Here is a 13,390-nt window from a genome sequence, read left to right as displayed (position 1 = left end):
CATTAAATTTTATTTCCTTAATCTCTGGAAACATCATTGTTATTGCAGTTGCATATTAACTGGATTGTTTTCTTAATATTTTAGATTTTTAAAGTATTAAAAGACTATAGGAAAGTCTACCTCAGTGAACCACTTACCCAAGTTCAGTGGTCTTTGCCTACAAACTTCATTGATAACTGCTTGCAGATTGGCAGCTATCTGGTCACTTGACATATTCAGCTGAAAGAAGAGGATAGATAACATTAATGATGTGAAGGTGAGACAATAATAAAAATTCTGGTAACTATATCAGCATTTATTCCAGACTATTTTTTCAAATATTCAACTAACACAAATTATTAAGAGACTCTGCTCTGAAAGAAAAAACTTCCACACCTCTTCTTTTAGAATGCTACATTTACATGTCTTTACATGTCAAAACTTAATTACCTTTTAGAACATATTATAGCAAAATGTTTTTGAAGTTGTTCCACTTGAGATTTCTTGAATTTCAAGTAATTTTCCCAAAGCATTTCCCAGAGCAGAATACATCCTATCCCCAAGGAATGAGTGATACTCTTTTCCTGAAGTTATTATTTTTTAAAAGAAACTAGGAAAATGGAGTTCCCATTGTGGCACTATGAGTTAAGGATCTGGTGTTGTCTCTGAGGCCACAAGGGTTTGAGTCCCCAGCACAGCACAGTGGGTTAAGGATCCAGCCTTGCCACAGCTGTGGCATAGGTGGCAGCTGCAACTTGGATTTGATCCCTGACCCAGGAACTTCCATATGCCACAGGCACAGCCAAAAAAGAAATAAAACAAAAACAAAAAACTAAGAAAATATTTAGCAGTTAGTGCTTTCTAAAGTCGAAAATGAAACTTCTAGACCACATATATTCAGATGACACATATCTCACACAGAGACATTTTCAAGGTGCTATGCTAATACTCTAACTCTGCAATGACAACTGTCCCACTACCTAGCAAAAACTGCAGTAAGGAAATATATACTGAATGAGCCCAATTGATAAAATGCCTAAATGCAGCACATCTTTGGAAAATTCTTGAGTTTATCACTCAAATTCAATGCATGTTATTCTTCTTAAATATACCAGTTAAAATCAGTTCTATTACATTCCAATGTAGGAGGATTTTACACTGTCAAATGAATCCATTTTTTAAAATTTATATAAAACTTATAATAGTGTAATTGACAAGAATTACAGAGTAATAGTTCAAGTTCAAATAAGAATTCTATTTTCCAACGACTCTTGAGACTATTGTGAGAAATGTGGTACATAAGCCTAATTCCTTCTAAAAAAAAATATTCTCATCATTATCAGACAACATTTATTTGACACTCACTTGGGCATAATGTAGTACCAGACCCTAACTGAGAAGGTTTGGACATTATTGGATGAATTTTCACTTCAGGCCAATCCACAAGTGGGAGTTTTGAGAGGAAAAAAAAAAAAACAAGCAAAGCTCAGTTCTCCTTATTAAATCCATAGACCTTAAACAATTTAATTTGCAGTGAAGCAGGTAGTTCACTTCCAGACAAGACACCTTACATTTGCTATGTTAAAGAAAACACAAAACATTATAAGAGTATCAACATTTATCCTTTCATTACTTAATTCTCCACTTTACCTCAAAACATCCTTCTTACCATCATCAACTGAAGTAACCATTACAGCTCTAAGAGCTCCTTCACCTAAGAGTTCCTTTACCCTCTGTTAAGTATGGGAATGCAATAGATACAAAAAAAGCAAGAAGTCCAATGTATATTTTCTAATAGTTACAAGCTATACTGTTAGACTATATAGGCAAACTTCTCAGTTTTTGTAAGAGTTTTCTGCAGACTTTTTGTCATTCCTACAGCAGATGCCTTCAATGATTTCATTAAGTTTAAAAGTATATAAATTGTTTGAAAATATAGAGTTTTGTCCAAATTTTAGCATCTCTAATAGTATTATGTCTTCAGCTGAATCTTAAAATATATTTAGAGCCATTTTGCTTTTTCTTTTAGATATTCTGTAAAGTTATATGATTTATGGGCATACCTGTGATTACGCAATTGGCTACTAATAACAAGATAGTTGTGTAAAAAAAAAAATGTATGACTGCATGCATTTTATCAAAACTTGCATAGGCAATGTATTTGGGCTGACAATGATCTAGAAATAACGCAGGAAAGCAACATTTACAAGCTTCTCTGCCAATATCTGTTGCTCTGCTCTTCCAATAGTGCTTTTCCATGCCATAACATTTTGTAGTCTGACAAAAGGACCATTTTGAGGGGATGGTATTATCTGTAGATTCTCAATAGCAGAGCATAAAACTTGGTACAGCAGGAAAAAAAAGGTGGGGGGTGGGGGGAATCGGATGACCTTGAAGGAGATATTGAACTATGTTAAGCACCATATTTGTGTATTTGAATATATCACAATATAAGCTATGTTTAGCTAAAGTGATTATCCACTACAGGGCAAACTAGTTATTCCTCGTTCTGTAGCCTAAGTGTTTTTAAGAGAAGACTAATTTACTGAACTCTCTCTTCTGCTTAATACCTTATTATGTCTGAAATAAAGCAAACTAGATGGAAGACTTCCCAAAGATGTCAGGGTGGTGGCTCAGTAGATACAGGTGAACTCTATCTCTACTTTAACTATTAGATTCCTCTTTTCCACGCAATTCCTAACCTTTGTCTGCACTTTCTACCATTATGAGAAAATGAAAAACATATGGTTCTTAACCACTTTTTGTCCCTTTGAGATGCAGACATATTCAGGACAAACCGTGGTCATGAGAGTGTCTAAGGCAGTGATTCTCCAACTTATTTTCAGGTTATCCAACGTTGCTCCAGAAAAATGCACACAGGAACACAAAAATTTTAGCCCACACTTTTAGGGTTTTCAAGGATTCTTTGATTAAAAGAAAGAAGAGAAGAAAGGCTCCTGAAGGAAAAGGTCTCAGTTGAAAGAGATTCCTGGGGCCACACTTTGAGAACCACCAATGCCAATGTAAGTCTGCTCAAATACTTTGAAGGACTAAGGACAACAGCAGGGAAAAAGGATTCAACTTAATTTTCTGCATGTTACAGAGGACAGAACTAAAAAAGAAACACAAAGTATGTGTGCATAATTTTTAAACAATCACATGTTCCTCTCAAAGCAGCCACCTTCCGTCACTGTAGAGGTTCTAATAGCCTCTAGCTGACTGAACCCCTCTAACTGGAAGCTGCATCGAAAACTGCTCCTTTGCGTAATCACTCGTTAGAATATCTGACCTCCAAAATCCCTTCCAAAGTCAATGTCCTAAGATTATATAAAGGGTGGCCTAGCATATGGCTTCTGCAGATGGGCCAACACTCCTAATTACCTGTACTCCTGACAGTCTAAACCAAGAAAAGGAAAACAGTCTATCTCCCATACAATATTAAGGAAAATGGTGGTAATAATAATAATAATAATAACAACAACAATAATAAATCAAGCAGTTCTATTACTGCTTTACTTTAAGCCAACTCTGTTCTTAGCATTACATAGATATTCTCATTCATTTCTCCCAAGCAGCCTAAAGATGGGTACCATGATTATTCTTCTTTAACAATTAGAAACTGAGACTTTGAAATCTCTGTAATTTATTCAAAAGCAAACTCATGATTAAGAGTGACCCAGCAGCTATGTGCATAACCTCTAAAGGCAGAGAAATGCGACTCTGAACTCTACTTCTACCGCTTCTAAGTGTGTAACTCTGGACACAGCTAGTAAGTGTTGGTAGTCCTTGTGAAAACTGAAGTATCAGTTGTTTGGAAAATACAAATGAGTTGGTATACACTAAGGGAAGGAAAAGAGGAAACTAAATGAAATACCAAAAGGAAAAAAATACACATTTAAGTTGGAAAAATATGAATCTTTCTTTCTGCCTAATGAATCCTTTTCTACATTCCCAGCATTTAGATGTTAACAGCAAACAATTTAATTACATCTACTTGGCCTCCACTCTGTCAAGCAGCATGCTGGAGACTAGCAACAGAAAGACGAATAAGATACAAACATTACATCAAGGCGCTTACCATCCGGTCACTAAAATATAGCAGGACATTTGCCACTCTATATGAACAAAGTGCCACAAGGGTACAGAGGAAGAAATGATTGACTTTGACAGGAAAGGCTTCACACAGGCGATATGTAAACTGAGTCTTAGGGAGTTCTCTTGTGGGGCAGTGCATTAAGGATCCAGCATTGTCACTGCAGCAGCTCTGGTTGCCGTTGTGGCTTGGGTTCGATCCCTGACCCGGGAACTTCCACATGCTGCAGGCGCAGCCAAAATAATAAATAAATAAACTGAGTCTTAAAGGATGAAGAGTTCTGAAGGACAAAGAGAATCTTCTAGGCAGAGGGAACAGCACGAGGTAATGTGAGAACAGGCAGATCAGGTGACCAGGAGGCAGCTCACTATAGCTAGGCCCAGAGTTACGGACTCAAGTGCCTACAGAGGCCAGAGCAGGTAACATGCATGACTGAAGAGGACTGGGTTTGAGGGCATATCCATACAGGACCTGCAGGACACAGGCTATGGGAGATGGACAGAACTATACCCTAGGGAGGAGGCAGTAGCCATTCAGTGCTAATAGAATGTTATACTGAGGGCTTTGAGGCCAATTTTAACAGAACTCTTGACTTGTCAAGAACAACTAGAAATCTGGATTTCTGTGTGTGATATCATCTAGTTTTTAAATGCCAATTCAATAAAACAAAACAAGTCTGGAGGCCAAATTCAGCTGCCAATTTGTAACTCTAGACTTCAGGTTGCATCACTGAAAATAACAGGAAATACTGAATTTGAACTTGACATAGTGATCTAAGACTATGTTGCAAAAAAGATTTGAATGTAAAGCTAAAGATCTTAGAATATATTCTGCCACAATGAGAAGTTGCTAAATGTTTCCAAGCAGACAAACAGTATTTCCAGCCTATGTTTTAGAAAGAATTTTAGAGGAAGGGGATAAAACAGGAGTTGGCAATCTCTCTCTGTGAATGCTCAGATAGTAAACATTTGGGGCTTTGCAAATACTCAATTTTACTGTTGTGGGACAAAAGAAATCACAGACAATACAAAAATGAATGACTGGATCTGTGTTCCAACAATACTTTACTTCAAAAAACAAGTGGGAGTTCCCTTCAGGCTCATAGGTTAGTGACCATGACTAGGATCCATGAGGATGTGGGTTCAATCCCTGGCCTCGTTCAGTGAGTTAAGGATCCGGCATTGCCGTAAGCTGTGGCGTAGGTCCCAGACTTGACTCAGATCCCTCATTGCTGTGGCTGAGGCATAGGCTGGCAGCTGTAGCTCCAACTCAACCCCTAGCCTGGGAACCTCCATATGCTGAAGGTGCAGCCCTTAAAAGCAAAAAACAAACAAACCCCCCCAAAAAAGAAAAAAAAGGGGTCTGCTGGAAGTTTGCAGACCACTGGTGTGAAAGATAGACCAAAGGAAAAGTGAATGGGCAAAAGCAACCATTAATTTTTGTTAGAGCAGAAAGCATTTTTGTTTTGTCATGTTCAAAGAAAAGCTCTGTAGAGTGTGGACAGACTTTTGGCATCCTACAACACATTTACTATGCAGACGAGGCCCTTGTGACCACAGACCCTCTAATCTGAAAGGAAAGCCTCCCTTTCTTCAGTTTTAGATACCTGTGTCCTTCTCGCAACCACTGTCACTGTTAAGAGTCATGAGGGCTACTCCCTAAACCAGAAGTAGAGGCCTTCTCCTAGAGCTCTGCTGGGGCGCTCTCTGCCTGCCCTGATGTCCACTTCCAGGTTTCAGGCTACGCAGAAATCAGGCCATGTGACAACACAAACAGAAAAATGGCAAACTCATCACCAATTTGGTGGTACTTCAAATTTTTGGCCTTCCCTAATTCATCTGCTACTATTTACTTTTCAGAGTCTTCAAATAGCTGCTCCATGCATTCTGTCCAGGTATTATAATAGCTGCACTCACTGAGAGAGACAGGGTGTCATGTGATTATTCCACAACCTCACTTAGAACCAGAGCTTCCCAGACTCAGGTTTTGTGTATTTATATTTTAGGGTTGGCAACCTTTTTCTGTAAAGGACCAAAGAGTAAATATTTTAGGCTTTGAGAGTCACATATGATACCTTTTTTATACAACCTTTTAAAAGGCCATTCTAAGCTCACAGGTGGTAGAAAAACAGACCATAAGACCATTGTTTCCCAACTCTTATATTAAAATATATTATTTGTCTCCAAAGATATGAAAATTCGTGCAAAAACAAGCTGTGGTATGAGTTATGCTTTATCCCACTTTAACAAATTAATATCTTTATCAAAATCTAATGGTGCTATTAGGCAGAAGCAGCTTTCATCATTGCTCATGATAAAGCTGTTTGCAAAATGCTTAATTTTGTGTTTACATTTATTATATTTCATAATTCATAAGAGTCATAGCTATTTTGTTATTTACTGTAAATATTACATTACTAAATTTATATTGTATGTTTACAAGTAACACTAATGAAAGTCACAGGGAATTATTTTTCAGATCCATTCAATTTCTTCTACCAGGATTTGGCTAAAGATAGAAGTAAAAGCTATCATATTTGCACTGGTTTTTAAAATAAACCTAGCACAAGAAAGCCATGTTTGCAGTGTAACTGTCAACAACTTAATAAAAAACAAATTGGCAAACAAAAGAAAGCAGGTCAGTTGACTCTCCTATCAAATGCTATGCCACACATATTTCTTATCATGCGTTGTTCTATTAATCAATGGTCACTACACATCGTTGAGTTAATGCAATGAATTTTTAAAAGTTCGCTGTTTCTCTCAAATGGTATGGTTTTTCTTATGCTATTGTTTGTATCTGATAGAAGAGAAGAGTCACACTTCCAATGCCCAAAAGTTCTGGATACTTAATCATCTGAGTTCATGACAGTACAGATAAGAAAACTGGAAATGATAATAAACTATTTTTGATTCTACTATTTCTACTAGTAAGAACACTGATAAAAATACATCTAAATGATGGAAACTAAAATACTAGGACTATTCATCCCAGTTAAATAAATACATATCTCTCACAATAAAGCATCAAGCAAAAGGGTGGCATATGTTGAGTCCTAGGTAAATATATCCTCTTAGCCTCATACTCCAAGACACCTAAGATCCATTGCCGATCTACTTCTTGATTGATAATAAGAACTAAAAAGTACAGAATTTGACTTTTACATTCTACAGTTTATTTTCCAGTTTTCAATTTCCTGATCTATGACACAGTACACTGTACTATACCAAAAATAATGCAACCAAAGAAAAGTTAATCATCAACTGAAGGAAATGGAGGAAATAGGAGAGGAAAAGGCAGCAAGCCATAAGCCAATGAGCTGCCACCTTGTATCCAACTATTGTTTGTATCTAATTGATTTAAGCAATATTCCTTGCTTGCCCCTTTCTCAACTTATGTACCTAGATACTTCAAAATAAGCCTTCGATTTCACGTGCTATACTTTCCACATCTTTTGTTTAATGACCTCCAATACATTCACTCTTCCTGTTCTAACATGTTCACTAAATCTGAAGGCTCTGATTTCAACACAAGATTTTACTATGTTTATATTCCCTTGCCCTGAACTTGTTTATTTTTGTTACCATATACTTCATCTTTTATCAGCTGCCAAGTTGACAATATTCTTCCCACAAAACAATCCATTATTACACCAGCAAAACATAGTAATACACACCAGTGAATGAACCATGTCTACAACTTTAAAAAGCAGTGGGTGGCGGGGGTGCACATCAAAGACGCTGCCTTTATATGATGTATGTCAAAGATCCAGACAAGAAACACTAGTTAAATCAGGTCTTGGCATGATCTGGTATAAACCAAAAGATGAGCTGTCTTATGCTGTTTCCTTTTTTTTTTTTTTCTTTTCTTTTAAGAAAATGAGCTTAGGTTTGATTAGCCAATAGCATTATTATTTATAAGTCCTCAAAATCTGGATGTTTACATGATTGTAAAAGGGCTACTAAAACCAGTTGTTTTACCTTTTAATGCTATGATAACCATCATTCATGCCAAAGCTAGACTATTGCATTACTTTTAAAAGATGTTCTTCAAAATTTCAATTATATTTAATGAAGTTTTTAGAAGTCTTCCTCAATCCAAATTATTTAAGATTTTATATTCTAATTGCATATTAACAAATTAAAAGAACAGAAATAGCAATAGCTTCTAAATTAAAACAATAAGTAGCATACATATTTTGAAAGTACACTGTTTCTTTAGAATACTTTACTCCTTTACTTATTAACTTGATTTTATAGGATACTAATAGGAACCTATCCTATGATACAAGAAAATAAATAGGAAGAGGAGGACTCCACTCACTCACAGGAAAAATCAATGTTTCACAACAAACTTGCTGATGCCACAAATTTGGAATTAGTAATAATTCAAAGACCATTGAATGCATTTAAGAAGTTTTCTGATGTGATGAATGACTAATAGGAATAAGAGTACTGGAAAATACTTAAACATCTTTAGAGAACACACTTTTATGTTAAAAACATTGTTTAATATAAACAACTGGTTTGTTAACTACACAGCACTTATTAATTCAAGCTGCATCTATCAAGCAATATTTTTTGATTTGATACGCTGCGTTGTCAAAATTAATTAACTGCATCTCACTGAAAAACTTCGATGGTATTCACGTCCAACTAATTCATGTTAATTTTCTTTTTTTTTTTTTGGCTTTTTTTGTTGTTGTTGTTGTTGCTATTTCTTGGGCCGCTCCCGCGGCATATGGAGGTTCCCAGGCTAGGGGTCGAATCGGAGCTGTAGCCACCGGCCTACGCCAGAGCCACAGCAACGCGGGATCCGAGCCGCGTCTGCAACCTACACCACAGCTCACGGCAACGCCGGATCGTTAACCCACTGAGCAAGGGCAGGGACCGAACCTGCAACCTCATGGTTCCTAGTCGGATTCGTTAACCACTGTGCCACGACGGGAACTCCAATTTTCTTACAAATTTAATTCTATTTGTCATGTCTTTCCAACATGTAGGTGGATGAACAAGGAGGAAGGGAAAAGCAGAAAAGAAAAAAAAAATAAAAACTTTGGGGAGTTCCCATTGTGGTACAGTAGAAACAAATCCGACTAGTATCTGTGAGGATGTAGGTTCAATCCCTGGCCATGCTCAGTGGGTCAGGGATCTGGCATTGCCCTGAACTATGGTGTAGGTTGCAGACGCAGCTTGGATCCTACATTGCTGTGGCTGTGGCGTGAACCAGCAACTGCAGCTCTGATTCAACCCCTAGCCTGGGAACTTCCACCTGCAGTGAGTGTGGCCCTAAAAAGAAAAAAAAGAAAGAAAGAAAAATTTTCAAGAGCTATCAAAAGAAGGAAAAAAACAAAAGGAAAGAGAATGAGGGAGGCAGGAAGAAGGACAGGAAAGGGAGCCTGAAAACGGGTATCAAAAACAAACTACAAATTAGAAGGAGGCAGGAAGAAGGACAGGAAAGGGAGCCTGAAAACAGGTATCAAAAACAAACTACAAATTAGAACAGTTTTTTAAAAATCATGTCAAGAATGTACATATATATGCATGACTGGGTCACTTTGCTGTACAGTGGAAATTGACAGAACACTGTAAATCAACTATAATAGAAAAAATAAATATCCTTTAAAAAATCTCAAATTATTTTCATCAAAGTACCAAAAATTAACAACTCTCTCTTCATCAAGAGTAAAACCACCATGGATGTTTCAAATGGGAAGAAAAACATTACAAAGCTGCTCAAAAGCCTATTATTATTATTCTTGAATTGTCTCATCTAAACTCCTCTTGCCTAGATTGTGGCCAGAATTCTGAGAACCAAGTCAGAGAAGGGTGGGTGGGGTGGAAGGAACGATTTCTCAACATTCCATATACATATATCTACTTAATCTATTTTCAATTTCCTCAACTCCTAATCTTCCTCAGCAAGAGATCCTTGTTTTAGTCTTTCCCACCATATGCCAGTGTCATGAAATAAGTAAAAATCTTCACTAGTTTTCAATTAATCCTATTCCATCCCCACACAGACCAGTAACACTCAGTTCCAGAGGTATCTAGAGCCGTATCCTAGCCTTCTCAAGATCCTGAAAATTTAGATTGTATTAATTTCTTGGCTTTCTCCCTTGTTGACTCAGGAGTTGACATTCTCTTATCAGTTATCACTGTGTGGTGTTCAATCCAGAGTTACCTGGGGGTCTCAGAGCTCATGTCATTCTTAAGCATCGATGGGATACTTGGAAAAAGAATATTAATCTTATAGGCCACAATGAAAAATTTCTCAAGAAATGCTTTTTTTTTTTTTTTTTTTTTTTTGTCTTTTTGCTATTTCTTTGGGCTGCTTCCGCGGCATACGGAGGTTCCCAGGCTAGGGGTCCAATTGGAGCTGTAGCCGCTGGCCTATGCCAGAGCCACAGCAACGCGGGATCCGAGCCACGTCTGCAACCTACACCACAGCTCACGGCAACACCAGATCCTTAACCCACTGAGCAAGGGCAGGGACCGAACCCGCAACTTCATGGTTCCTAGTCTGATTCATTAACCACTGCACCACAACGGGAACTCCCAAGAAATGTTTTAAAAGTAGAAACTAAATAGGATGCATTGTTCAACCACAAGGCAAACTAGAACATAGCAAAAATTTGAATAAGTCAAAAAAGGTTTCAAATTTTAAAATACTCTCCCAGATAAGAATAAAAAGTACCATGCCAGATTATTTAGAAACTAATGACAAGAAAACTAAATACCAAACATGCAATTAGAGGCAAGCTCACAAATTTAAAGTCTTTCATTATTAGGGGGAAAAAAATCCTCTCATATAAGTCTCATATAAAGTCTCATATAAAACTTAGAAAACTAGAAAACCAACAACGAAACAAATTATCAAGATTATAAAGAAGAGCAAATCAATGACTTGTAAATTAAAGAACAGCAATAAATTCTAAAAACTATACTAAAAAATGTACTTTAAAAAACATATACAGGAGAATGTCCTATACTTAGACTATGCATGTGAAAATATTTAGGGGTGAAGTATTATGTCTACAACATAATTTTAAGTGGTTCAGAAAATCAAATAATATCTATTACTTTCTCTAAGCAAAATACTTAGTTTTTCTAAGCAAACGTGACAAAATTGGTGAAATCTAGGTGATAAATATAAATGTGTTCATTACACTTTTCTTTCAACTTTTCCATTCATTTAAATTTTTTCAAAATAAGAAACTGAGGAAAAAGATATGCAGACATTGTAGGTATTTGCAAATAAGAACTTAAGTTCTTTCAAATAAGAGCTTAGCTAGGCTTTATTAAGCAATAAATCCCATGAAAATGTGTGGTATTTATTTTCGTATCTGAAATGTTATACATGTGATTTCTCTAGGTTTTCTTTTCCAAAGTTCTATGACCCCAAGGAGACCCCAATGCTCTAAGATAAAATGAAGATAAATCAAGATTCCTAATTTTATGATGTTTCAAATACATTACAGTAAAAAGTCATTTTTAAAAGCCTCACTTGTATGTGCATGTGTACTTGAATCACTTTGAAGTGAAAAATTAAAACATAAAAAGGTTGACTGGAAATATGCATGTCCTCACTAAACACTCTTTTGAAAACTAAACACTTTTTAATAGAGTGTAGAAAACTCCACTAAGTTGCTGTGCTGACACCAAAGCACTTATAAAGGGGCCAAAACTACAAAAAAAGATCTGAACCTGAGATTTTACAGTACACCGAACCCTTTAAAAGGTCCACTGTGCATTTTAACATAGATCTACATTTCTATCCTCAAATTCTATCTAACTTTATTAATCCCAGAAGATTTATAGGTTAGAGTTGATTTGAAAGTCAAAGTCTAAAACCCACAAACCCTAAAGTACTTGTCTACACATCTAAGACTGTATTGAACTGAATTCACACCTAAGTTAGCTAATTGCTACTTGAAAACATACATACAGAAACATGAGTCGGATTTTATAGGCTTTTTTAGGAGTGTACATAATAGGCCATGAGAGTCATAATTTATTATGGTATGAAATACTATGACAAGTTAAAGACACCAAATAAATATGTTGCAAATATTCCTTTAACCTACAGTTCATGTCCTCTCTTCTTGCTATGACAAGTCCTATTGTGCCATATATTACAGCTCTGGTAATTTTTTTTTCCTAGTGAAAAGTTTTATCTCTGATCTCCATCACTCTCAACAAATGAAACCTAACTACAACACTATCACATTTTTTTAAATTATTTTTGTTTTTTTCCATTATAGTTGGTTTAGATTGTTCGGTCAATTTTCTACTACACAGCAAAGTGACCCAGTCACACAAACACACACACACACATATATATATACATTCTTTTCCTCACATTATCCTCCATCATGTTCCATCACAAGTGACTAGATATAGTTCCCTGCACTATCACATTTGTTTAATTTGTTTAATTTTAAATATGTGAGAAAGTCAGAATTAACCAAAGTGAAAGGAATGAGAGAATATGTTATTTTTTGACAAATATAAAGGTATTATGCATGCCTCTTAAAATGAGAAAGTCAGTAGAAAATCAGAAAAAACTTTTACCTTACAATAAAGGACAAGTTAAAAAAAAACATTCAACAATGTTTGGGCTGGCTTACAATTACACTTACAAGTGATCTGGAAAAGTAGGCTGAAGGCCAAGATTCTTAAACAAGGAATCTATCAGTGAGAAAAACAAAGTGTGTTTTTGAGAGCCTCATAGCTAACATAAAATGGAGCTAACATAAAAGTAGTATGTTATAAAACACTAACAAACACCCTTTGAAAATTACTTCAAAGTCTATTCTGGCAGCTTTCTGCTATATCTGGACACTGTTTAATATTTTTGTGTAATGTCAAAATATACACTAAGTATTTTTATAATGCATAAAAGACAAGATTCTTAATTCTGAGACTCATTTTGTGAAATTCCAGGAATTAAAATTTTTGCTTTCAATATTACTTAATAATAAGTGACTGTTTAAAAAGTTTAGTGTAAAAAAAAAGTTTAGGGTAGGAGTTCCCATCATGGCTCAGTAGTTAACAAATCCTACTAGGAACCATAAGGTTACAGGTTCAATTCCTGGCCTTGCTCAGTGGGTTAAGGATGCGGCGTTGCTGTGAGCTGTGGTTTAGGTTGCAGATGCGGCTCAGATCCTGAGTTGCTGTGACTCTGGCATAGGCGGGCAGCTACAGGTTCAATTAGACCCCTAGCCTGGGAACCTCCATATGCCCTGGGTGCGGTCCTAGAAAAGACAAAACAAAAAACAAAAAAATAAAAAGTTTAGCGTAGATTAATATTTATAAA

The 13,390-nt window shown here is 36.1% G+C and overlaps 1 protein-coding gene across 10 annotated transcripts in view; it reads right to left on the bottom strand.

Moving 5' to 3' along the window:
• The window catches only part of MRPL1 (mitochondrial ribosomal protein L1), a 118,081-nt gene that overhangs the window by 14,048 nt on the left and 90,643 nt on the right, over window positions 1–13,390 (bottom strand). For all 10 annotated transcript variants that reach the window (XM_021100620.1, XM_003129122.6, XM_021100623.1 and 7 more), the window contains one exon: window positions 138–219. In XM_021100620.1, coding sequence (XP_020956279.1) covers window positions 138–219 — 82 coding nt within the window. The remainder of the gene's footprint in view (window positions 1–137; window positions 220–13,390) is intronic.

Source organism: Sus scrofa, chromosome 8, assembly GCF_000003025.6.
Source record: "Sus scrofa isolate TJ Tabasco breed Duroc chromosome 8, Sscrofa11.1, whole genome shotgun sequence".
NCBI classification, from domain to species: Eukaryota; Metazoa; Chordata; class Mammalia; order Artiodactyla; family Suidae; genus Sus; species Sus scrofa.
This window is presented reverse-complemented; position numbering and strand designations above follow the sequence as displayed.